This window comes from Larimichthys crocea, chromosome XVIII, assembly GCF_000972845.2.
Source record: "Larimichthys crocea isolate SSNF chromosome XVIII, L_crocea_2.0, whole genome shotgun sequence".
Taxonomy (NCBI): domain Eukaryota; kingdom Metazoa; phylum Chordata; class Actinopteri; family Sciaenidae; genus Larimichthys; species Larimichthys crocea.
This window is the reverse complement of record NC_040028.1, coordinates 3,263,822-3,291,559: the sequence shown is the minus strand read 5'-3', so window position 1 is coordinate 3,291,559 and position 27,738 is coordinate 3,263,822. Positions and strand designations below refer to the sequence as shown.

The window sequence follows — 27,738 nt, the reverse complement described above, 5'->3', positions numbered from 1 at the left end:
GAGAGAGAGAGGTTGTAGAGTCACTCGGACTGCTTTTAAACCCCATCACAGCAGGTTTAATTCTCAGGCACTAATACAGCTCCAGTTAATGAAACATTTGCTGGTAATCCTGTAACTAGGATGTGTTTGTGTGGCTTGTTGCTTGTTGTTCTGCTGCTGAAGGAATGAGTTTTACAGCACAGTAAACTGGAGCTTAATCAGATGGCAGATGTCACCGTAAAGAGTGAGAGAGGAGAGAAGAGAGGAGTCATAAATATTGAGGTAAGTTCAAGTCCTGTGAGTTCATTTTACATTTAACAGTTTTACTCAACATACAAACATTCACTTTTTTTCCTCTGTTCTTTCTAAGCTTGAACACACACACAAAAAATGTGAATAGAGCCTTTTGTGGCACTAAAGGGAGCTGCAGGAAGTCTAATAAACTGATCAGTTGAAGTTCTTTTTTCTTTTTCTTTTTTACCTGGCAGTGTGGAAATTAGAAAGAAGTGAGTTTATTCTGCTCCTCATCTCTACTCAAGGCAACATTAAGCACTACTACCATAAGAAACCTGAATCTCAACTGAACTGTCAGTGGTTGAGTTGTATCGTGTGATACGCATTGGCTTCTGACAAGGAGGAATGTGTGTACAGAATGTGTATACTAAAAAATGTTAATCTTGAGTGTTAGGAATAGTACTTAGGCGAGGGGTACTTATGCATAGTCAGTGTGTCACCTGCATTAAACTATGAGTGGCTATTAGGGACACTATTAAAATTGTACATGCATATACATGTACTTTTCCTCTCACACACATACACACACATATGATTAGATTAGATATACTTTATTCATCCCACCACGGGGAAATTTACTTGTTACAGCAGCAGAGGAAAGTGTAGCATACACTACAGAATTAGAAAAAAGTAGGAAAAGGAAAAACAAAACAAAAACACAATAAACAGACAGAAATATCCATAACCTACACAATAAACACAAAAAACAATCAACCTTCATACAGAGACAACGACTGAGGATAAAAGTGGCATGATATATAAAAAAGAGTATTGTAATGTAAAGTGACCATAGTGTAAGAAATATTGCAAAGAAAGTGAGCATGATACAAATAATATTATTGCAAGAGTAGTGACCATGATACAAATAATATTACAAAAGAAAGTGACCATGATACAAATAATAACTGCAGGGTATAAATGAAATAAAATAGAAAAGAATTGCAATGAGACAGGAGACTACAACATGATCAGGTGGTGCAGGTGTTGTAAAGTCTGACAGCAGCAGGGATGAAGGACCTGCAGAACCTCTCCTTACACCGTGGGTGTATCAGTCTGCTGCTGAAGGAGCTGCTCAGAGACCCCACAGTGTCATGTAGGGGGTGAGAAGTTGTCCATGATGGATGTCAGCTTAGCTAACATCCTCCACTCACCCACTTCCTCTATGGAGTCCAGAGGACAGTCCAGGACAGACAGACTCTTGTAATAAGTCTGTTGAGCCTGTTCCTGTTCCTGTCCGTGCTGCCCCCTCTCCAGCAGACCACAGCATAAAACATGGCTGAGGCCACCACAGAGTCATAGAAAAGTCCTGAGGAGAGCCCTGCACACTGCACAAAGGACCTCAGTCTCCTCAGCAGGTGGAGATGACTCTGGCCCTACGAAACCAAACTCATTCACATAGTATGCTGAAAACCTCACCAACTTCACCAAAAACTACCTGCTTGTTAGACTATTTCTTCATTTATGGAATAGTTAAATCAACTTTCATTATTAATTCCGAATATAAACAATGGTGCCGTTAGACTGCCTCACTAATACAGATGCTGCCTCTTCTGTATGTGGCAAGCCAGAGAGCAAACAGTTTGATGACCACAGAGAAATGTTGTTTTTGAAAGGCTAAAGGTCGTACTGACATGAATGATGTTTTCTAGTTATTAGTCAGACCCCATGTATTTCTGTAGAAATGGAGATCACACAAGCAAGATTAATTTTTTCTCCTTTTTGGCCGACAGTATGAATACATACACTTTGGTGATAGATTTTAGCTTCTTTTTAAAACACATTTTAACATCTGTGTGTTTTTAAACATTTTTAATACATTTAAATACATTTTTGTTAAAAAACATCTTCACTTGAAAAAAAAAAACACAATTTAACTTTTCAGCTGATTTTTTTAAACTCATGTTCATCATCTGATGTTTGCAGACCGAAAGTTATCCCGCCTTATTGGCAGGACCCAAGCCTGGCCCCGTCTCTGCCAGACTAATGACGAACATGTCTTCACCAGTGTGGCAGAAGATAACAACAGCATTGCTGTTTGCAAAAGTTGTTCAGCGAGGATGAGAGGAGGCAAGAAGACTTTGAGTTTTGATACGACGCGATGTTTGAAACTAGATGTATTACAATAATATGTACACAACACCGAGTGTGGATCCTGATTGGCGGATTTTAATGATTGACACCTGTCGACCAATCAGAGTCAGGAGAATCGATTAGTACCGCCCATATTCACCTTTGACCCACCAATGACGATCCAGACTGAAGTAAACCCAAAGGTGAGATATCGCAGCGAGAGGTCACACTTCACTGTCAAAGCCTCTTTGTCTTTATGTAACAACCAGGAGCTTCGTGGTTGATTCAAACTAAAGCAGAGACATAGCAGGAGACATTAGCAGGAGACATTAGCAGAAACTCACACATATCTTTGTAAGATATATTTTTATTTTTTCTCCCGCCGCGCCTCCCCTGAAGTCCTCTGGCGCCCCCCAAAGGAGGCGCGCCTCACACTTAGAAACCCGCTGGGTTAGAGCAAAAGCACACAGACTACGACTCCTGTCAGCAGGAGGAAGGTGATGCTGTAATGAATGATTTGTTATGGAGTTCTCACTGATCATGGTTGCAGCACTTGTTGTCTTATGGCCATAGGAGACAATATTGTTACATCTTAGAACAATGAGGAGTAATTATTTGCTCCAGCTTACGTCTGGTTTCCAGTAAAACGTCTGGTTCAATCTGAGCATGCCTGTTGTGCTGTATAAAATAAACACAAAAAAGGACTCTTATTCTGTGACTTCCTTTCTCTCCATCCAGATCCAACAGACCTCCTCTCCCTCCTCCTCTCCCTCGCCGTCTGCCTGGCAAGGCTTCTGGAGGAAGGTGAGCATGTTGCTGCCATACGTCTGGCCTAAAGGCTCCACAGCGCTGCAGGGACTCGTGCTGCTGTGTGTTGGTTTGCTGGTGACAGAGCGACTGGTGAATGTGCTGGTGCCTGTTTACTCCAAGAACATTGGTAAGCAACAAAAAAAAAAACTACACAAAATGAATAAGAGATCACTAATTGTGCAGTTTACTACTTACATATAGTGGTACACACCCATTTCAAGACTAAATGTGAGCTAGAAATGTATGGATGAATCTATTAAACCTTAATATTAAGGTCAATTCTACATCTTATGTACACATCAATCTTTAGTTTCAAAGTATAACTTCTGAGTTTTCTAAAAAACATGAATACAATTCATCATTAAGTTTATATTTTGTATTACAGCCCTTGTTGTTTTGTATAATATCTTATGTAAAGTAATGCAACAGAACTCTAAATCTGACTGTTTGCTGCATTTTACTGTGCTGACTGCAGATGGCAGTGTGCTCAAGTCTTTTGAAGTGTGTAGTGTTCGCACTCTCAGGGTTCTCATGTTGTCTGATTATGAAAACAGCAAAGAGAAGTTTGTGTATTGCACACCCAAAGTAGATTTAGTTTGACAGTCGGCCACTACGTAGTTTAAGATTTTTTATTTGAATTACAATAATCAGTGTGGCTCCAAACACACAGTTGCAGTCCTCTAGCACCTATTTGTCATTTCTTTCTTGATGTGAACCTGATTTGACAATTGATCGATATAAATCAGAAGTTCAAGCTCTACTTTTAACTTTATTCATAGAAGCAGGGCATTTAAATGCAATATAATGCTTGTGTTTTGGCTGTTTATTTTACAGTGATTACAGCAAGGGGAAGCAATTATGAATTATATAAATTAATTCACAGATTAACAGGAAAAGTGGTTTCACAAAAGCATATGTTAATTGTAATTATATTGTATGTAATGGGTCAGTATGAAACAAAGTATCACCATGGAAAAAGCAACATTAAGTACTCACATGAAATACAACATAGCAATTATCATACTACACATATACATATACGACAGTCATAGAAACCTGTGAATATTTAGTCCCAGATCTGAAACAAAAAAGTGGCTGTAATGATGTCAGCTAAACCTTTTTTGTTGAATGAATGTTTAACTAAAAGTAACTGATGAAAGAAAATCTGATCTTTCCTTTTTTTTGTTATCACAACACTTGCTATTTGGTTATATATTAGAGTTGATGTATAGTAGCAAGTGTAGTGTAAGTTATAAGTAGTTAGAGAGATGAATTGTAGACAATAGACAGTGGTGAATAAGTTGCCATCTATTCAAAATTCAAATTACAATTTTCTGTTACAAAGTGACAAATTACAGCAACTTGCATCGTTGATCTTGAACTTTATCTGCATGTTTGTGCTTCCTTTCGATGCCCATGTTAACCAATTTAGCTCTTGGGAGTAGTTTAGGGACTGGATATTTGGATGTTGAATGTGCTTTTAATAGATATAATTCATGCTTTATCTGTATATCTGCCTTAGTTTCATCCATCCCTACCTTTTATCATTTATCAGAGAAATGTGCTATGTTGACAGCAGCAGATATTTTCTACCTGGTACGCAGGTTAGTCAAGCCCCAATGCAATTTGCCTGGCCAATCTCAATAGGCTGCTTTGAAGAGATTCATCCAACACCCTAAACCCTGCTGGCCTGAATACAAGATAACAAGGCTGTCACTTTGGGTAAACAACTGTCCTCTGATGCTACTGTTGATGTGGTTGGCAGAAATGATTCAAGATGTCAGTATACTTCTACGTAGCCTCAATGACCATTACTTATTCTAATTAAATGTTCAAAACCCAACAATAACTAAATACATCCATAAGACACAGTAACAATCCACCTGAAGTGAACCATCGAAGCAACCTTCATTTTTCAAGGGGCGCCATCATTTGCCAAGGTCTTTTGTACCCTTTAGGACTGCATCCATCACAAGGCAACAACCCAGAAGTCTCCACTTCAGAGGAAGTCAGAATTCAGTTTGTCTTCAGCTACTTTTCCCTTTAGAAAACCGGTCATTTGGCTTTTGGAGCAACATGAAAGTATAAGCCAGTGCTGCGAGAATGAAGCCGAGCGCTGCTTTGTGTGATGAGGAAGGCGTGGAAGGGGTGTCAGAGGGGGGGTTGTTGTTGGTGTGTATGTATGTGTGTGCGTAGGGTTTTCTGGGAGGTCACCCCTCCTGCCAGTCATGCTTAGCCGGCATTAGCGGCCTTTTTCGTGGAGTTAACACACCGGTACAACGGACGTTTTGTCTGCGGGTCCGACCCCGCCTCCCACCCTCCGACTCCAGGACCCGATGCCAAAGAGTTGAAAATACCCCCCACTGAAAACACACACTAGAAAGTTCAAGAATGTAGAATACACACATTTCTTTATTTATTTCTCTTCATCTCTGTATCTGATTTTCTCCCTTCTTTTCTCACCATGTCTATCTATCTGTGTGTATCATTAGTTTTTCTTCTCCTCCTCTCATCATTTCTGTCTGTTTTCTCATTGCGTCCTGATTCCCAGCACTTGTACAAAAAGGGTAATGAATGTGAATGAGAATGGGTGTGTGTGTGTGTGTGTCAGTGGAAGAAGTACCCTTCTTACTTTACTTAAGTAAAAATGTGTTGTAGTAAGTAAAATACTATGTCTAGAATAAAAAAAGAAAATACTGTATATTTTAAAAATAATACTTACACATGTAGTTCAGTTCATTTGGTATGGATGAAAGTGATATATGCATTTTAGTTTAAAGCAAATGTGGTAAACATTAAGTTATACAGACTGATGGGAAACTCGTTGATTGGACATTTTTGAAGATTGTCTCACAGAACCATCTAGAAAGTCATCATTGGAAACTGTTTGGAAAAGGTCAAAACGCATCTTCAAAAAATTCTTGCTACATAATTGAATAAACCATTTGTCTATCATGGTCTATTGCAGGCAAACCTCAACCATTCAAATCAATGTACCATATAACTTAGTCACACGTTCTCCGGTCACTTCTCACACACATCATCACACACACCTTAAACCATGCCTGTGGCTCATGCCATAGCTGCCAGTGGTTACTTAGAGGACACTGATTGGTCTAAACCACTGTGGTTTTGACACAAGGGAGTTGAGAGTAGAGCAGCACAAGATCAGCATACAAAGAAATTACTGCATATAAGCATTATTAGTGTTATTAGACTGCAATTGGACTGCATGTTAGGAGTAATGACGTAGAGTCAAATATTTCATGTTTAAGTTTAGCTTTTGAAATCATGCTAAAATCACCCATCTGATATATAAATATCCTGTGTGTTTGCTTTCACATCACAAACAAACCATACCACAGTCTGCTTGGAAGCAGACTGAGACCAGCCCAAATGAGTTGCTCTGACCAGGCAAACGCGCCAGGGTTCATTTTAACCAAACCAAACAGCACCAAAAGTAAAAGTACTATGTTCATCTCTTTAATGTTGCATCTGAGCTCATTTGACTACTTAATATAGGCCTTATCTGAACCTGTAATATGTTATACGTCATAATTTAGCTGGTTGTCTATCCATCCATTATCTGTAACCTGGAGCCTATCCCAGCTGACTTTGGGGCGAGAGGCGGGGTACACCCTGGACAAGTCGCCAGTTCATCATAGACACAACCATGCTTTTATGTGAAAACAGAAGTTTATCGAGGTTAAGATTAAAAGGAATATGAGTGTGTATCACAGAACATTCCATGTCTGTGTTACATTATCATTTCTTATATTACAAGCTGCAGTGAGTGAACAAACAGTCAGACACAGCTTCAGTAGTGAAATGTAGTTGGACTGGACGGGACTTGGGTGTCATTTAAAAAGAAACAACGTCTCAGACATTTCAACAGGATTATTTTCAAAAAAGAGTAAACATTCATTTTGTGAGATGTTTTTGCAAGTGATGTGTTTGTTACACTGATGTGTACTCAAACCCTGTCAAACCCTATGGTTAGACCAAACGGATTGGGTATTTTTCAAATCATCATCATTGTTGATTTGTGCTGATTATTTTACAAACAAGCAAAATAGCATCAAAGCCTGTGAGGGAGGGATTGTGATGACATGCCCAAATTATGTATCTCAACAGCTTTTGCCAGCATCAGCCTGCTGGAGATTTGAAGCCAAATTGAGCACGAAATGAAGTCGTCCGTTGCTTTTTTGGTTGCAGTCGATGTGAGCCATTACAGGCAGCTGCTCGGGCTTTGACACTTCATTTGGATGCACTTGTCATTACAGCATCACCTTCCTCCTGCTGACAAGAGTCATGAAGGCTAAGAGGTGCCTGCTGTTTTAAAGGCTTTTCCACCCTGACCAGAAAAACAATGAATCATTATTGTGGTCATGTTATAACCCTCTGGGGGGCCCTATCAATTGCTTTTGAAATTGCTGGTGATTGCTCGGATACCACAGAGTTAAATGTGTTCACTAGCGTGAGAATGTACTTGTACCTCAGTAGACTGACTGGATGTGGAAAAAAAAAACATATTGTTGAAATTACACTTATTTTTTCTTAATATTCAGGCTGTTCATCATCTGTTTTGTAAATGTGTAGTTCATTAATTGTGGTCATTTTCAGAAAGAAAGGGAACAATTTGGAGTTGGCATTATTTATAGGTTATTATGTAATGCCTTTACTGCTCTGGTCCACGTGAGATCAATTTGGCCTGTATGTGGCCCTTGAGCTAAAATTAGTTTGATAACCTTGCTTGATAACCCCTAGATAGGATGGTCCCCACAGGTGATGATCAAAACGATGGTCCCAATTACAAATGGAAACCAGTATGTGTGTGTGTGTGTGTGTGAACAGTGAATGAGCTCTCTGCAGGAGGTGGCTGGTCTTCGCTGATTGCCACAGTCTGCATCTACACATTGCTCAAGTTCCTACAAGGAGGAGGGGCAGGTAAGTGAGTGTTTACATATGGAGGAGCTGTGTGTGTGTGTGTGTGTGTGTGTGTGCATGAGAAAAAAAAGACATCAATGTCATAGAATATAAGCTGCCTGTGCATGACGTTCTTTGTCTTCTACCTCTCTCGACTCTCTTTCTTTCTTGTAGGTACCTCTGGTTTCATCAGCAACCTTCGTCAGTTCATGTGGATCAGAGTTCAGCAGTTTACCAGCAGAGGCGTTCAGGTACCACTTCTCTTTCTGTATGTTTCATTCTTCTGTCTTTCACTGTTCTTTACTCTTTAATGTCTGACTTTTTCCGAGGTGTTCCACACTGTTTTGGTTTGCTCATTTATCTACAGCTTATACTTTTTGGAGTTTCGGCAAAAATTTCTATCTGTAATAGCAGCACTGTACTCAACAAAGTAACTGCTGAGATCTGGGAACGATTGAAGGTTTCATAGGGCAAGAAACAAAATTATGTAGATGATCAAACAGATGTCATTCTTTCCTCTCTTACTGGAAAAGGAATGTGGTCCACTTCTCTTTGACATGAGCCCATTTGGTAATGAGATCCTTCACTCAGATCATTCAATAAAATCTCAAATACTGTTTACACGTGAAAACTATTTGGAAACACACTTGTTTTGGAAAATCGCTTCTTCTTCCTCCATTTTTGGTTGACAAAACAATAAAATGTGCATCACAGCTGTCATCTTGAATTCAGCAGACACACCTTGGTTTCCTCTGCGGCAGATTAAACATTCATTCTCTGTCGCGTTGAGACAATCTTGCCACTCTGTTGCATATTCCATAGGATCAGGGTATGTGGAGACACTGGCCTGCCCTCCCACGGCCTATGGCTCAAACTCATGTGCTCTGAGTGGCCTAAATACTGGAGAGATAATCTCTGTAACCAGATGTTCTGTCTGCTTTCCATGGCTCCATGATTTGCTTGATGCTCATAAATTCAGCATGTTAACAAAAACCAGCTGTAATTCCTTTTTCGACTGACTTATTATTTTATGCTTATCTAAGTCGCCTGGCTGTAGGCACATTTGTGTATATAGTTACATAATGGTAGTCTCTGTCTCTCTGTCCCTCTTCCTTAACACTTTAGGTGTGTTTGTTTTCCCACCTGCATGGTTTGTCTCTGCGCTGGCACTTGGAGAGACGCACAGGGGACGTGCTGAGGAGTGTTGACAGAGGCACTTCCTCCATCAACAACCTGCTGAGGTAAGACAGGAGGAGGCAGAGAGGTGGAGATATTTAGCCTCATAGGACCTTGGCAAAACCTGAAGTTTGTTCTTGGGTTTAATGGGACTATGAAGCTACGGTGAACAACATGTATTAGGTGAGTAATAACCTAAATGACTGTTTTTGTCTTTAGCTACATCCTGTTCAGCATCCTTCCAACCATCTGTGACATCATCATTGCCATCATCTACTTCGTCTCCTACTTCAGTGTCTGGTTTGGACTCATCGTTTTTACCTGCATGGTCCTCTACCTCAGTAAGTCAGTGTATATGACTTTTGATATTTCGTTAACTTGGCAAGCGTCTATCCAAGTTGACTTCATCACAGAATCCTTTCTTTCAGCTTTAAAACAACAAGTTGTACTAGAAAAAATGCAAGGACGGATGGATGGAAATGGGCTTTGCCATTATGGTAACCATTTCTTATGTCACAATAATGGGTTAGTCATGAGATAAAGGCTTGAACAATGTATGCATATTGTGTATTTATGTAGTGCTTTTATCCAGTGAACTTTACAGTTTACCTCTCATTCACCCATTCACTCACACACATGGTGCAAGGCGCTGGTCTGATCATCACAATTTGCACTCTCTTAGTCATAACTCTCAAATCTAAACATCAACAATTCAAATTCAATTCAGCCCTACACTTAACACGCAGATCCAAACTGATATTAACCACACTGTACTCTGTCTGCAGCCTGTACCATCCTGATCACAGAGTGGAGGACGAAATATAGGCGAGAGATGAACAATCAAGACAACAAGGCCAAGTCCAGAGCTGTAGACTCACTTCTCAACTTTGAGACGGTATAAGGCCACACATTTCCTGTTCATTGTACGCTTTGTGGAGGAAAATACTGACCTCTATATGTTAAAGATAGAAATCTGTTAAACAGTGTGTGAATTCCCTGTGATGCTACATGAGAGCCCATTGTACAACATACCACACATCCAGGTGGATACGACATTGGTCTGTTGTACAATGGGCTCCCATGTAGCATCAAACCACATTGTTTCCAGATGTTTCAGAATGTTCTAAGATAGTCTGAAATGTATATAGATATGTCATTTGCAGGTTATTTCAAGGTGTTGTTGAGGATGTTTTAGTCTTCGCTCTCTAGATCTGTTGTATTTTCACAGGTAAAATATTACAATGCTGAGGATTATGAAGTCCGCTGCTTTGAGGAAGCCATTCTGAAATATCAAGTAAGCTTGTGTTGTTGTCAAGTGAAGACATCATCTGGTACAAAGACCAGCTATATAATTAAAATAGCAGATAACCTAGCATGCTTCACATCAGATATTTAGTAATTTGTCTTTATATCTAATTTTCTATTAATGTGCCCTGGTTGTTTAGCACTGTGAGTGGAAGAGCTCAGCATCCTTGGCTTTGCTAAATCAAACGCAGAACATCATCATAGGATCAGGACTGCTGGCTGGATCTCTGCTCTGTGCCTACCTGGTATACGAGGGACAATTCCAGGTATCAGTGAAGAGTTTTAAAAAAAAAACACATTAGAATCCAATGCCACAGTCATAAGTCTACATCCAAGTTACAGATAGTCACCTCCACACAGGACAGATTAACAACAAAAGTGTTTATCTTTGTGGTGTTTGAAAAATACCATATGAACAGCTACTACCTTGAAGGAGTTCAACATAGAAGTGGTTGTGTCATGGTTTTGGGTTCCTTGTGTAGTGTTTCCTGTTTTATTTTGTAATTCCCCCCTTTGTAATTCCCCTGTCTGTAACTTTACCTGCTGTTGTGTTTTTCCACCAGTTTTATCTGTTCCACCCTGATTAGTTCCACCTGTACTTAATTAGTTTCCACCTGTGTCTTGTCATCCTGTCTCTTGTAAATGTAGTCCTTGTGTTCTTTGGTTTCAGGGTCAGTTCACCTTCATTCCAGGTTCAAGTGTTTCAGCCTTGTGTTTTGTTTTCCCGTCTGGTTTTAATTACTTCTTTATGAACTTTGGGTATTGTCTGTTCCTTTATGGACTTGTTTGCCTGTTTGGACTACCCTTCCCGATTTTGAAGTGAATCTACCTTTGTTCATTTACTTTTGCATTAACCATTGGTCTGCACCAGTCCTGCCACTGTAGTCTGCAATCGGGTCCTATTCCCTGTGTTCTTGGTTATCCTGCTTGAACTATAGCAAGTTGAGACCAAACTCTGTGAGTTAACCTCTCAGCATTAACATGTTTTTGACTTTGTGTGCTGCACACACTAACTTGTTTACACTCTTGGTTAGCAAGATCTTAGGACAGGCAGACGCTCATGTGGCTGGCCATGATCCTTTGTTGTCCTTTCTTCAATGGTCTGCATCACACAGACTGCACTGATGTTCAGAGACCCTTTGGGTCCATAAGTAGCGATAAAGCAAGGAATTTCAAGGTTTCCAAATTCCCAAATATGACACAGTGCTCACTTGGTTGTTCAAAGCTTGTAACAATGGCCCGGTAGCCCATACTCCCCCAGGACCCCCTCACAGGATCCAGGTCATTTGCCACAAAACACAAAACCGTGCAAGAGTGAAGAGTTAATAGTGTTCCAGTACTGACCTTGCTGGAATCTCTATTGCTCCTCCTCAATCTAAGTTCGACATTCAGTTAGAACCTCTTTAATTACTAATCATCACTTACTCATCCAACATCAATCAGTCAATCAGGCAAAGGATCTGTAATGTTTTCTGGATGCCCTGTAGCTTGCTTGATGTTCAGTAGCTGTATGTTTTCTTTTCCTACAGGTTGGAGACTATGTTCTGTTTGGAACCTACATCATCCAGTTGTACACTCCTCTGAACTGGTTTGGTACCTACTACAGGTGAGTAATTAATATACAGGATAGGAGACCACTATCCCACTGACTGAGATTTATAAATCATTGTCTGGAGGTATGTGTCATTCTTGCACAAAATTTGATGAAACTCCATCATTCTCAATCATTTTCAAAACTATGAAGACAGACTTGACTGAATGCTTGTTTAGTTGCTAGCAATTGGCCAAATGACATAGCTGGGGAATTCTTCTGGAGTTGGGAGTTAAAGACCTTATTAACCTGATGTTCCTCGGTCACCCTCACTGGATACATCCCCTGTCATTGAAATCGCCACTAGGTGATGATCAGTTGACAGCTCTACTCCTTACTTCACCCTAGTGCCCAAGACACATCTGTGTAGGGCTATAGTATTCTGGTACCACCTACGCTTATAAACCACCATTTTGTCCAAAGATGGTGTTTGTTATGGTCAATCCCACGTGAGCGTCCTTAATTGGAATCGTTTTCAGGACACCACCCAGAGACTTCAAGAAAGCCAGGTTCTCTGAGCTGTTGTTCAGTACATAAGCACACACAACAGTGAGAGCCTTCCCTTTACAACTCACGACCCTCTCATTCCCTGTTGATGACTCCAACACAGCTGTGCTCAGCTAGGGACTTATGAGTATCCCTATATCCACCCAGCAATTCTCATCCTATCCAACTCTGGAAAAGTAGAGAGTTCATCACCTCTCCAGGAGTTTGGTGCTAGAGCCAGTGCTGTGCATAGAAGTTAACCCAATTGTATCTAGTTGGTAATGCTTCACCTTACACAACAGCTCCAGTTCATTCCCCAACAGAGAGGTGATATTCCAGGTCCCTAGGACCAGCCTGTGATGCCAGAAGTCAACAGACCTAGTTTTCCTTTCTGCTTGCCACTTGGCTTACAAGGCACTGCCTATTGCTGTGTGTGGTGGGGCAAGAGGGCAGTAGTTCCATGTAGCTCTTTTGGCCTGTGCCAGGCCAAGCCCATGGGTCAGAGGTCCCTCTTAGACAATTCACTTAGTCTGGCCACTGCCTTTGGAGACCCTTTCAAGGGCTATTGCACCTGACACCTTAACACACAAGACAGTTACCAGGATCACACAAACAAACATCACAAAAACCCCTCCTCCTGTTTAATTTAAAATAAAGATGGAGAAAACTGCTAAAACTACTGGTCCACTTCTGCTTGTCAAACTAGTACCACTACATCTTCTTTTGCTATTGTTGCTAACACTATTATAACATCTAATGATACTGATCATGTGTCTCTGCAGGCTGATTCAGAGCGCATTTGTTGACATGGAGAACATGCTGGCACTCTTAACAGAGCAGAAAGAGGTGAGAATAATCTAATTATTACCTGGAGCATTTATCATAGGTATAGGTTTTCATAGTTCAATTCATACTGGGCCACATACAGTATATTCAAACGCATGTTTTTCAGCAAAACAGCTTACGTATCTGGGGTGATGTTGCTATAACTTTAAGACACTTATAGAACAATTATAGATGCTGATTAGTTGGGAAAAGCACCTAGGCCCAATTTAGTTAAATCAAGACGGGTTTACTAAAAACAAACAAAACAAAATATTTTCTCCATCTTGTCCGCAAATTGTCCCAACTTTGTCCAACAAAGGTGAGCGAAACACTGTGCCCTTGTTTGCCAAAAAAGAAGAAGCGTCCTTCCCTTTTCTCCCAACAAAACGTCTCTTTTCAGTTGCCCCCTCTCATCGGGACAGAGGTCAGGACCTGGATTCAGTGTCAAGGACACTTCAGTAGAACAGGCAGAAGTTTTGAAGCTCTTGTAGTTAAAAAGACACAAACCAATAATCACACTCCAACACAGGATGATAATGTAACATCTTCCAAAAGTTAGATCACTTTAGATATGAAGCAATCTAATCTCTTGTTAAGCAGAAAGTATTATGTAATTAAAGACGTAAGAATAATTAGAGTAGCTTCATCATAAAGGAATGGTATAGAGAGGAGTGTGTGCAAAAATATAAATTAAATAATGCAATTTCAAACAAGTGGATAATTAAAAACTGAGTGTTAATTTGTGTCAGTTTTGCTTGGTAACAGAGAAACTCACACAGTCAGAGGTCAGCGGATTAGGAGGTCAACAAGTGTTTGTGAGTGACTTTGTGTGCTTGTGCTTGCGCGCATGCACATACTAAAACACAGAGGCTGTGTGTACGTCTGTGTGTGTACTTCTGTCTTTTTGTGTGTGTTTCGGTGGGAAAAGGCGTCCTCCGGCTGCCTCACTAAAGGCTTCTACATTCACAGGCCCTTGATATGGTAAACAGCCACATGAATGTAGACAAAAGCATTAGAGCACCTTAAAAACACAGCGGCTCTTTTCTTTGGCTTGGGAAGCTGCAGCCGAGGGGAGTCAGGGAGGAGGAGGGTGAGGAGGAGGTCAGAAAGTTGGGAGGGACTGCAAAAAGCTCATCCTCATCCTCACCCTCTCTTCCCTTCCCATCTCCTATGCGTTTGGTCCTCTGTCCATCGTTCCCTCTTCAAAAACAAAAAACCTTTTTGTATACATGAGTTTGCTTCAGAGTTTTTAACCACATCACCTGGTCTTGATCTGCACATGGAGTCGTGGAACTGCAGATGTTGAGACTTAACACTATTCTTGAACTTTCATCCTAATGTAAAAGATTAGCTCAATGGTTTGTTGGAAATAGCAAAAGTCCACGTGCTGGCCAAGATCGCGTCATGATTGAAAACCCTTAAGCAAGCTAATAAGTGGATCTTGAGTTTTAAGATTGATTTGATGTATTTTTCTGTATTTCTATATTTTGGACAGCAAATTAAAAACCAAATCTGCTCCTCCTCCTCATCTTCTCACAGGTGCAGGATGCTGAAGATGCACAGGACTTGCAGCTCATAGCAGGGCAGGTGGAGTTTGACAGAGTCTGTTTCAGCTACGTGCCTGGGTGTGTATCCAACAACAGATCTGTTTACAATTCAAATCCACCTTTCTTTAATTTGACCTGATTTGATTCAACTGTTGTTCAACGGTTCCATCTATGTTTGTTTTAACCATGAATCCAAGTTTTTCCTAAACCCATTGAACAAATCATTTATTCATATGACCTGTCCAGTCCTGTAAATAGGAGGACAATATTAAAAACAACATGAGAATATTATTATATACAGTGGTCCCTCGTTTATCGCGGGGGATACGTTCTAAAAATAACCCGCAATAAACGAAATCCGCGAAGTACGTTTTACAATTGTTAGGCCATAAAACCCCTAACCACACACTTTTATACACCTTTTTACACGCATTTTGTACAGTACTCCCTTAGTTAATCAGGACGCAGAACACGTGCGGTTCTCCCTTAGCCAATTTACGACGCAGAACACAATGCGCGTTCATACTGTACAGTACGCTGTAAAAAAAAAGCATGCAAAATTGCACTAAAAACGAAACACGAAACAGCGAGTCCGCGAAAAGTGAACCGCGTTATAGCGAGGGACGACTGTATATATATGATATTCTGGGGATTTTATTTTGAAAGACAAGCCTCATCTGTATTCTAAAGAAGCACAGCTGGTTACCAGGATGACTAACACTGTAATAAACATATTGACTTTCATTAACTGAATGTTGTGGTCAACCTCCTGTGTGCTCTGGCATTTATGTTATATTTACAGTATATTATGAGTATGCATATAACCCAGCCATTTCACATTGGACCTCAATGAATTGAGTAACGTGAAGTTTCCAAACTTTCATGGTCTTTTCTTAAAACCATAAACTTTCAGGAGTTACTGCCAGAGAACAAGAACAAGAAGTTTTGATTCTGACTGTTATTTGTGTATGTTTTGTAGCACTGAGGTTCTCAGGGATGTGACCTTTACGGTGGAGGCAGGACAAACAGTCGCGTTGGTACGTTGTCCGCTGTTTGTTACATCTACGTTCCTATTGTCTGTCGAGACAATAGGAACTGTATTGTCTGTGGGTCACTACAACCAAATTTCAAAATAACATGTTTTTTTTTCCACTTACCTCAAGTGGTATCTGTCCACTCAGATAGTTTTGGTTTTATTTGCTCAGGTTTTATAGCTGAGAAAGTATGTTTGAACCACCCATTTTAAAAACACTGTGACAGACTGCCATGTGTCGTAAACACTGAAGAAAAGTTAAAATTGGGCTTTCCAATAATATGTGTGCATGTGTTTGTGTGTACGTGCAGGTTGGTCCGTCTGGATCAGGAAAAAGCTCCATCCTACGTCTGTTGTTCAGATTCTACAATCCTCAGAGTGGCAGCATCCGCATTGACGGTCAGGACATTTCCAAGGTAAACACACATATAAATCAAACATTTTGGAAAAATCTCCGAGCAGCTTTCAGCAAGGTCAAACATGGAAACAAAGCAAACTCTATGGCCTATCGGGCACAAGCTCAGATTCGGTGTCGACTGTGACAAAAATTGTACCAAACGATCTGAACTGTACCATATGTACTCAAATACAAATCACAGCGGACTCTTGCTCAATTTCCACAGTGTCATGCGTCCAAGAAGGTTGAATTACACAATGCATAATTAAGGTCAAAAACCTCCAGGACACAACTACGCAAAACATATTTCTGTCCTTAAACTGCAGGTGGACTGTGTTAATTGGTGAGCTTGTTGTACTTGGCTCTTTCACTGTATTTATAGTTGAAAGTGCTGACCCACTGGCCAAGTCTTGTTGTCTAAGTCATGTTACGGTACAGTTATTCTGCTGGTAGCTTGATGTGACATTTTTAGACGGCTCAGTTTTGCTTCTGTGTCTGACTTTTAGCCAGCTCGAGCTGCTCTCTGTGCAGATTGACGTGGGCTGCTCTGAACCAGATTGGGATGCTTCTGGTGGGGTTTAAAACATTGACTATCTCTCTCTCTGGAATTGCCGTTATTAGCTTCGGCAGCCGCAGCAACAACAAGCTTACTTAAGCAGTCTACGAAATGACAGGAGAGGTGACGTGATGGCACTCATCAAGACTCTCGCAAGGGTTCATTGAAATTATGTCTAGATATGGACCAGAGTTTTGATGATTGATCGTCTCATATCTGTCCTTTATATATGAATGTTTTTACACTTCGGCACAGATCAAGATAGTTAGCTTTAGAGGTGATAGTAGGCAGATTTTTTAAACTTTGGAGAGTGGTTGTCGATTCGTATTTGCTGCACAGACATGAGGCTGGCATCGATCTTCTTATTGAACTAACTCAAAGAAAACAAATAATCATAATAATAATAATAATAATAATAAAAATAAGCTGTGATGTGTTTTGTCTGACTTTCTATCTCTCTATCTGATACATGTGTCGTGTTTCTCTTACTCTGTCTCTTTTTATCTCTCACTCTTCATTGCTGTTTCCTGCCTCATGCACTGTGACTTCCACTTTCTCTCTCTCTCTCTCTCTCTCTCTCTCTCACACACACACACACACTCACACACAGTCACACGCACACACAGAGCTAGGCTGAGTGTGTGACCTCCAGTCACACTGTGAATAAATCATAGTAAAAGGTTGCTGAATAATGCAACAACGAGTCCAGACACCAGATGTGTGTCCGTGTGAGTGTGTATGTGTGTAAAGACAGCCTATTTATTGCAGTTGTAGTCAAAGTAACTCTGTTTATTTATGATTTGCCAAAAGTCGCAATAAAAAAACAAACAAAAAAAAAACAGCATAAGCACTTTATGACACACACTCTCAGACAATCACGAACACCTGTTTTGATACGACGGACATGCTTGTTCAGATGAACAGGCTGGGGATGATTATGAGGACGCTCATTTATAATTACACAGCAGGAGAACCACTTAATAAACACGCATGTGGTTGACTCTTTAATTAGATTCAGACTATGTATCAATCTGGGTTTTTGAGTCTCTCCCAGAGGAGGAGAAGCAGGAAATGTTAAAACTCCTCAGCTTCCTCTGATGATGGATCCATTCTGTTGTTTTGGGGCCCCAATGAAATCACTGGTTATCATTGTTGTATTTGTATCCCAGTAAGAGCAGTACATTTGTAGTTTAAAATTTAAAAAAGCTTCTAAATGTTTTGTCATGCACCAACTTACTGATCTACTGACAGAGGGGAGGAGAACATTGTAGGACTGACATAATGAACTAAACTATTGAACTAGGTGGTAATCCCTTAATGTTCAGCTCAATGACATAAAAAGAGGTGAGAGAGGAATCAATAAACATTGGATCAGATAGAGATCATAAAATCTCACCTTTGTTCCAGAATGAGAATGAGAAGGACGAGGAGAATTTTGATGCCAGCAGCTGTTTGTTTTTGTTTTTTTTGTTACACCATCTGTTTCACACGTTGCCTGTTGCCACTCCAATTAAAATCCACCGTGCTTTTCATGTTGGACCCTGTAAATACCTTTTTTTTAATGTGTCACTATCAGAGAACTCATCAGTGTGTTTTACCCAGCATGACATCTCATCAGGTCATTCTATCTCATCTTCTGTATTAATTACATTCGCATGGTTTAAATGAGTCAGCATGGTGAGAAGTGTTGAGTCCAGTGCAAAAATGCTAGAGAAAACTAGAAGGCAGCAGGTGATTAGCTCAGCTTAGCATAAGGACTGCAAGCAGTGTGATGTTTCTGGCCAAGAAATAGCTCAAGCACATAACTCCCTGTAAAACCACGACTTTTTTTTTGTATACAAATTAAACAAAGACATTCTCTGGATAAAGCCAGGCTAGCTGGCCCTCTGTCTTTCTAATCAACTGCTCATATTTAGCATACAAACAAGAAAGTGGTATCAATCTTCTCATCTAACCCTCAGCGCATCTCCCAGTTTGTCAATCAAAAGTCTACTTTTTGTACTTGTGTAATGTTTAGTGCATTTTTAAAATATCACAAATGCCTTTCATGTAGTTTGACCATTCTCAAGATTGTTCTTCTTCCAAGGTGTTATTGAAAAATCATTGTTCTTGTATGTAGAGGTTTGCTTACGATACAACTACAGATTAAAATATTCAGCAAAATATGTTGACAGCATGACAGCAGACTACAATGGGTTAATGAAATATATTTCTCTTGAAAAATGAATTCAGATTTTGCAGAGATGGTTTACTTGTTGCACACAGTTGCTTGTAGATCTGTAGAAGGTATTATGAGTCTGAGTTAGCTACATCAAGTCTTTATTCTGACAGCTTTATTATTTGAACTTGTGTGAGAGCTTTAATCCTGTGTCTGTCTGTAAATGTGGACTGTTTTGAATCATCAGAAAATGTGTAGTAACATTTGACTAGCAGACTTTTTTATAAATAAGTAAATGCGTCATTGGCAACATGTAAGCCTTCGGGTCTATTCGCATCTTTTGTTGCCTTCCTGCCATGGGGGAGATCTTCAAACGTGTGTCCAGTCCTGTTGGACCTCTGGGTTTGTTTTTGGACCATTGGTTTTTGCTGCATATGGCAGCCACATGTGGTGAAGTTCTGATGAGTCAGTCTCTGCTGGTCCAAACACTGGAAGCTGATGGCTGGTCACTGTATGCTGGTGTGAGTCATCTGTTTGTTTTTAAGGTGTCTGTCAGGTTTCCTTTTTTTGAAATTTGGATAAAACAGCAGTTTAGTTGCTTTCCAGCCATGTTGATGAATCACTGCTAATAACTGCCTAGTTTTTCTTGTTCTATGACACAACTTTGACACATTTGTTTGTCAGTAAAGAGTAGCCAGACAGCAAGCATTCATTAAAGCAAATGGAGACACTTTCATCATTGTTATGAGCTGAACCACAGGTTTACTCAAGAGCCAAATAATTTATTGACACCCATTATTCCATTTCCTGCCCCTATCCATGTGATCAATCACTTGTAAAGCACTTTGAGGTGTGTCATGTCTGTAAATATTAAACTCAACTTTGTCCAAAGGTGGCAAATTCCACCTACCACCACCTTGTATGATGTGTTCATACAACAGAAGGCAGAAGTGTTCATAGCTGTTGTCATTTTACTGGAAGTTATATGCTGAACTATTTCTTAAGGGGGTGCAAGTATTTCCTGGAGTCCTGTCCTCATTTTAAGATTGGCTGATGACAAGTGGAGACTCCAGAAAGTCAATGCCAAACAAGATATAAAGTGTTTTGGACGGAGCTGTGGTCTTCAATATTTACCTTCCTTGAATCTTAACCAAGTGTTTCATTAGCAGTAGAGTCCGGTGCTGAATCTAGTTATTTCTTGTTACTGGGGACAGCTGTTTTACACTAATATTCTCTCTTTGATTCCTCACTTGATGTTTTAATCCAAAGCATTAAAAACCTTTTTATCCCTCCTTTTCTCGTCCTTCTCCATCTGTCCCTTTCTAACATTTGGTGTTAGGGCCGTTCTCTATCAGAAACAGATGCTGTGTTGTTGAGTGGAAGAAATTCCAAAAGTAAACTGCAGAGATCAAAATTAAGGGAAAGTGAGTGATTACCAGCCAAACCGAGCTGATGCAGGAAATGGAATTTATATTGTTGTGGCTGCGGACGAAAGCTTTCCACAGGAAGGACTCAAAGTACTGCACACTGACCAGAGAGTCACTGAGAGCCGGAAATTATTTCTGCAGAGATCAAGAGCCAGATTCAGTTTCTTAAATGAGAGGAAAAAACATTATGACTATTTCTCTGATATGGTGTGGATCTGAACTGATCAAGTTGGACTGAGTCCTGACTAGTCTGTGCCATCTGCTCTTGACAGTCTGGAGATGTCTTTTATCTTCACAATGAGACAGTTATTGGGACAATATTCTTTTTAAGTCTGTTTCCAAATGGAAAACTAACAGAAAACAGGGTTGTGTGCAGGTTTCATTACAATAATTCACCCCAACTTCTCTTCGCTTTTTGCTCTATCTGCAGTCTTAACCATTACTGCGGCCCGCATCTTTCATCATTTATTTACAAATTGTGAAGGAGAGAGTTACCTTGTAGTTCATGCCTTTACCTTGATGACTTACACAGCTTTTATAGAAGGTCGGGCAAGGAGACTGGAGATCAGCAGTAAAGGTGTATTACTATGCAGATGAACTCAGTTTTGAAGGTTTCTTCCTGTCAAAGAGTATTTATCCTTAATAGACCTATCGAGATTCACTATGTGTCCAAATAATCATTCTTTACCTATCTATACATGTATAAAGATTGTATTGGCCATTGGATCAAAACATAAGAAGACACTGGGTTACCTAAGCTAGCCAAGCCAAGTCATGTTATGTGTCCTGTCAGGGCGCACACACCAACTTCTACAGAGAGCCAGTCTGTGTGTCTGTCTAAAACAAAATAAAACTAATCTTGACCTTGGGTTGCCTAGGAGATGGACCACAGAGTTCAGCCTTTTCAAGGCAACTGCGTCAGTCTAGTCCAAACAGACAAAAGAGGAGAGACAGAGTTTAACTTATTGCTTTGGAAGAGTCATGGACGGTGGTTTGACTTTTGGCTCACCATAGCTCTGCGAATGACACTAATGTGACATAAGAACTTCTGTTCTTGTGGTTTGCTGTTACTATTTCACTTTGAAGTGTGCAATATAAATAAAAATGAATATCTCCTTAATCATAGCATTGCAACAGTTTTGGAGGACAGATCCTGAGCTGCTAAATGCTCCTCTACGTTTACCGGCAAGGGCCTAACTTTGTTATCAGTTGTTTGGTGCTGAGCAGGTAGTGTACAGTTTCTGCTGCTGTATGCTGGAGGTTATTTAAAGCTGGAGAAACCAAAACAATGAGCTGAAAGATCTTAAAATGCTTTGTTCACATTACACAGAGTGACTTGATCATCAATAATGGTGACAACTCTCTTCTATCATGTATGTTGGATTAGTTAAATATTTAATGAAATGTGAGATGTTGGCACCCTTTGACAGAACTACATTATTGCATATTATTGCACTGCAGACTAGCATCAGTGTTATAGTATTTTGCTTATGCCTTCCTGCTCCAAACACATGCACGATGGATTTCTTTTGCCTCTTTATATAAAGTAAGCAACATTACGCCAAACAATGTAACCCTGTGTATGCACACTGATGTTGATGTTGCCAGAGAACTCAGAACAGTCTGTATGGAATTGTTTGACGTCAAAATTGGCTGAGCCCTAAAGTGACTTTGCCACAGTATGCATGATGAATATGAGGTGTCAATTAAAACTGATGCAAAGAAGCAAAAAAAAAAAAAACAAACAAATAAAAAAACAAACAAACCAAATGTGTAATGTAAGAAAAGTGTGGGGGTGAGACAGACACACAGGGACAAAAATCAATTCAGGACATGTGCTGTCTGTGACCTGGGGCAGCATGCATTATATAGTATAGGATGAATTAATCAATGCAACATTTATATGGACGTATGCTGTGCATGTTTGTGCATGCACTTGTGCGTGTGTCTGTTTTTATGTGTGCTGTATATGTGTGTGTGTGTGTGTGTGTGTGTGTGTGTGTGTGTGTGTGTGTCAATGATATATGACCTTCCATACCTTTTGATGCACAGAAAATCGAGAACCTTATATTACAGGCTGCAGTTGTGGAATATATAGCCAGACGGCTAAAAGGCTGTGAAATGCAATTGGACTGTATAGGTATTAGTTGTCATTTAGTAAGAAAAAAATTACTTTTCAGGCGTATCTGCTCAATAAATAGACAAGAGGAAACAATGGGGAAGAAAGCGTCTGCTTTAAACCATGACTTTACAACAAGTCCAAATCACTGGTAAAGTTTTCAGTATTTCAAAACGTTTAGAAACGTTTAGTACCATTCATTTTGAGTGATGTTAATCAATGATCAACCTGGCCATTGAACCCTTATCCATGCCTTTTAAAAATAGGTGAAAGTGGTCTTGGTTGGGAAGGCCAAGCAATTAAGATGTTGGCATTTGCTGATAAGTTCCCTCTGTGCGTGTGTTGGTGTCATTTTGTTTGTATCTGTACGTGTTTGTGTATATATCTGTGTGCATGTGTGCCCTGTGTGTGCTGTCTTCACCTGCATATGTGGACGTCTGATCGGAATACGCACCTACTTTGTTAGGACATACAGTGATTGTGAGGACAGTCGACATGTTCTCATAAGTCAAGAATACAGAAGCACTTGTCATGATGGAAATAACCCCTTCCCACCTTTTCAGAATGTGCTCGTTATTACATAAGACCTGATTTATGGTCTGAGATCATTTTGTATGATCATCAACTAGTGCTGATTTGTGGTAAAGCCTCCTTTCTGGATCATTTTACATGGAATGAGTTAGTTGTAATGAGTAATAAGTTTGTATCAAGAGCTGCAGATCTGAAGGCAGTTCCAGTTTGAATCCAGTTTGGCAAAACACTCATTTTCACCTCGGTCTGTGGCTAACAGTTTCATCCTTTTCTCTGTCCAAGGTGTGCCAGTCTTCTCTGAGGTCATACATCGGTGTTGTTCCCCAGGATACAGTTCTTTTCCATGACACTGTTGGCAACAACATCCGCTACAGTCGAGTTACAGCTAGCGACCAGGAGGTGGAGAGAGCTGCCATGGCGGCTGACATACACACCAGGATACTGGAGCTACCTCAGGGTTAGGCTGGGCTGTGTGAGTGTGTGCAGTTGATAATGATGAAAATGTTTTTGTTGTTTGACTGAAGCAGAACAGTGACAGAACCAAATTTGAATCCTGATGTTGCAAAATCTGGACGCAGAAAATGAATACTGATGATAATGCGAACACGATGACGTTATCTCCCACCAGGATATGACACAGAGGTGGGGGAGCGAGGTCTGAAGCTCAGCGGTGGGGAGAAGCAGAGAGTGGCAATTGCTCGGACCATCCTGAAAGAACCTCAGATCATTCTGCTGGATGAAGTGAGGATACACGGAAGCCAGCACTTATACAAACACTTAAATACTTTCTTTTAACAACATGTTAGCAGGTCTATGTGCTATATGAATACTGTAAAAGTTGAAAAATGCTCAATCCACAGAGAAATGCACACATTATTAAAAAAGTATTCATTTGAATGAACTTCCATAAGGTTTGATGTCACAACTATACAGTGACCCACTGTCCTGGTCGACTACAGTCTGTTACATGTGGTTTAGCCAATCTGAAGAGTGACTAAGGATATAAAATTTTCAAATGAAACTCCAAAAAAGTGTAAAAAATGGGACCTTTAAATTAGGTTAGTAACTAAACTGTACCTACATTAATAAACTCTGCTTGGTCCACTAGGCCACTTCTTCACTGGACACCCAGACTGAGAGGAACATCCAGGCTTCTCTGGCAAAGGTCTTTACCAACAGGACGACTATAGTGGTCGCACACAGGTGACATTACTACCAAGCTGTGTGTTGTGTAACTATGAAGTTTGCTCCTTGTTTACTTTGTTGACTGCCTATTGTTGGACTCAGATACAAGTTACCAGATACAGATGCCAGTTACCCTTCCAAGAGAAAACATTAGATTGGTACTTTGGTTTCAAAATACAAGAACATGCACTGTGACAGTCATTTGTCAGGGCTTTAAACAAGGTTTGTCTCTTTTGTAGTCTGTGATACAGTGTGGTTCACTCCATATGCATCTGTAGTGTTAGAGCTGCAGTAGTTGTGACTTTTGGAACAACATTGTTGATGCACCTACTTATATAGCCTACTACAAAGTCTGTGTATTAACTGACGTTGCCATCAGTTGCTCAAACATCTGCCAGTCCGTTGTCTCGAAGCAGTCCTGTAAGATTGCTACAAAGTGTGGGCGGAGAGGAAGTTGCACACTACGAGCTAGTCTCAGATCACAGGTATGGTGGGAGTTGAAAGTGTAAGGGTCATTAGATTCCCAGTAGGAGCCTGAGAGAAGTGGTTCTCGTGCAACAACTGTCCTGACCAAACTGGGTGTGAAAGTACGTTGATGGGAGAAATTTACAAGGCTAGTGGGACAATAGGCCATCCTCTTCAGCCCCCAACAGAATTATTAAAAAGGATTAACAGGGTTTAAAAGGTGTCATATTGAATGTCAATGAGATATTTCAAAATAACATACAATGTAAGCCAATAAATGTCAGCCATGTGATGGCACTAGACGAAAAGTCAAGGAATCACTTAAGTCACTAGCATACACCATTTGGAGACTATGAATGTCTAGAATAAATTCAATGGAAACTCATCAAACATTTAAAACATTGCAATTTTGTTGCACACCAGCTTTATCCACGACAATGGAATGCTTCCTGTTGTCATTCACAGACTGGAAACTGTTTGATGAATATTCAGTTATTATGTTATTGAACTGATCATTACTATCCACCAAGTGTCACTGAACACTTTTGGTATGAACAGAAACATCCACCATGGTTGGTGGACAACATCCAGTATGTGGACATTCAGATGGAGCATGACGGTACACTGCCCTTTCTGGCAAAAGGTTGTCCAATGTGGCGTTGGCATGGGTTTGTATTTATTTGACACTGATTGTATAAAAACATGCATTCTGCTTTAGAAACGACAGTGGTCTGTTCTAATATGATTACAGCTGCAGTGGTAATACAGGGCCGAAACTTAATGGAAAAACCAAATGTGACTAAGAGAGATGAAAGGAAAAGAGGGATGTGGTAAAAGGAAAACAGGATTAGAGTGGACACAAAGAGAGAGAAATGGAGAGATTAAATGAAAAGCTGATTGGAGGATATGAGATGACACGTGATGACAGGTCAACAAAAGAAAAAGAAACAGATGTCTGGTTATTCATTAGTCTGAGTGATATTAAAGAAAGACTCTGACATTTGCAGACATTAAAATTCATCAGAAAAGAATCCGCTCTTACGCTGTTAACCCAGTTTTTATCATTTCCTCTCTTTTCTACATCATGAGTACGATTGTTCTTGTTCCATGACTAACATTAACAAAACAAATCCTACTGTAGAGATCGACCCAGTCAAAAGTTAAAAAGTGTGTATTTATATTTTGTGCTAGATGGGCAAAACCTGAAAACATTACTTTGGTTTTTTGGTTTCCAAATCCCATTGGAGATATTACTAAACACCTCTTGTGCCATCATCACGTCAAATTTTCTATTTATCTTATGCTTTATGACCAAATGCCAGCAAAAACAATGACATTCCCATGAGCTCCAGCTGTAACTGCCGATTACTGCCAATTAGCAAAGGCTAGCATAAAATAAGATAGTTGAACGTGGTGGTGTAATACCTGCCAATAATCCGCATGTCCGCATCATTTTGAGCTTGTTAACATTCAACGTTTCGCTCTAGACTCTTTGTGTTATTATAATGAGGTGAGTACATCTGCCCACTTATACCCATTATGTACCCCCAAAAACTGTGATTCATAAAAGCAAACCTGATAAGAGGATGTGCGCACCTGTATGGAAACTCTGACACATGCATACAAATATTGTTTACAGATGTTGTGACTAGACTAGCTATGATGCATTAGTCAAACTCTACTTTCCGAGCTATTGTGCTGACTGTTGCTCTGGTATAGGACAAAATGTTTTGACTTTTGAAGTAAACAGTAAGAGTCACACCTTACCACATCTGTCTGATAAGCTTAGTTTGTAGCTTATACGGAGTGCAGATGTGTCCATTTCAGTGTAGTTTGAGATAGAGGTGGAGCTAATGAGAAAGAACCACTGACATCAAGCGAAAAACAAAAGCTTCAATAATTATGTCAATTTACTCAATATTCAGTTCATTCTTTGATAACTGGTCCCAAATATGAATGAGCCACTCAGGCAACATATGTCTCATAAGACATCTTGTGAATCTATTTGTTACCCTTTTAAATTACGTGTTTGTATTTTGCAGTTTAGTCTCTCCCAGACGGTATATATAGACCAGAAGCTAATCCAACAGCTTCCTAATCTCTCAATAGCAGCAACAGATGGAGTCTGGTGGCAGGATCAGGACTGTTTATTGACTTAATCAGTTGGGCCTCAAATAAAATGAAAACACACACACAAACGCAGACACACACACACAACCTAAACAGACAGAGCAAGATTTAACTTTGAAGCCTGAGCTGAAATCTCTCTTTAATCAACTTCAGTTATGGATGGAGGGAATTTTTCCCTTCTCTTCAACATGGTAGCAATCTAGTGATAAAACCAAGCCATGAACCCCTCACCTTGTCATTTATAGTATACTGAGATGACACAAGTAAGTTGCATTGACCTGCTGTCACATCAAGGGCAAACATCGGTCTGTAGTTTATTTTTTATTTGGTAAGGGTTCTATATATTACTTTTTGTATAATTTAGAGTTAAATTTATTGAATTTTATTTATATGCGGCCAAATCATAACAGACATTATCTCATGAGACTTTCTGTATAGAAACTCGCAATTTCCACTATGAGCAAGCACTTGGCCACAGTGGTAAGGAAAAACTTATTTTTAAGAATAAAGGTGGGACAGTTATTTGGACATAAGAACCCAAAGTTTAAATGGGAGTCCGAACTGTACAGTTGCTGGGTTTAACAAACTTTTTTTTCACAGCAAACTTAGGGTAGGAAAGAAAAGCACAGGTGTAACTAATAATAGAGTCAAGAGCAGTGGCGTTCCATTAATGTGTCCCAGTAAGCCATGTCAGTGTGCCAGCATGCATAATACCTGGGGCCTGGAAC

At 40.0% G+C, this 27,738-nt stretch overlaps 1 protein-coding gene across 1 annotated transcript in view; it reads left to right on the top strand.

Annotated features, from left to right (window-relative positions):
* The first annotated feature begins 201 nt into the window (after positions 1–201).
* Positions 202–27,738, top strand: part of abcb6b (ATP binding cassette subfamily B member 6 (LAN blood group) b) — a 33,804-nt gene continuing 6,267 nt past the window's right edge. The window contains exons 1-17 of the mRNA XM_019277066.2: positions 202–261; positions 3,082–3,280; positions 8,008–8,100; positions 8,254–8,330; positions 9,205–9,320; positions 9,475–9,596; positions 10,041–10,150; positions 10,484–10,549; positions 10,701–10,826; positions 12,090–12,166; positions 13,420–13,483; positions 15,002–15,087; positions 15,989–16,046; positions 16,354–16,458; positions 23,513–23,687; positions 23,859–23,971; positions 24,339–24,433. Of these exons, the coding sequence (XP_019132611.2) occupies positions 202–261; positions 3,082–3,280; positions 8,008–8,100; positions 8,254–8,330; positions 9,205–9,320; positions 9,475–9,596; positions 10,041–10,150; positions 10,484–10,549; positions 10,701–10,826; positions 12,090–12,166; positions 13,420–13,483; positions 15,002–15,087; positions 15,989–16,046; positions 16,354–16,458; positions 23,513–23,687; positions 23,859–23,971; positions 24,339–24,433 (1,742 nt within the window). The remainder of the gene's footprint in view (positions 262–3,081; positions 3,281–8,007; positions 8,101–8,253; positions 8,331–9,204; positions 9,321–9,474; positions 9,597–10,040; positions 10,151–10,483; positions 10,550–10,700; positions 10,827–12,089; positions 12,167–13,419; positions 13,484–15,001; positions 15,088–15,988; positions 16,047–16,353; positions 16,459–23,512; positions 23,688–23,858; positions 23,972–24,338; positions 24,434–27,738) is intronic.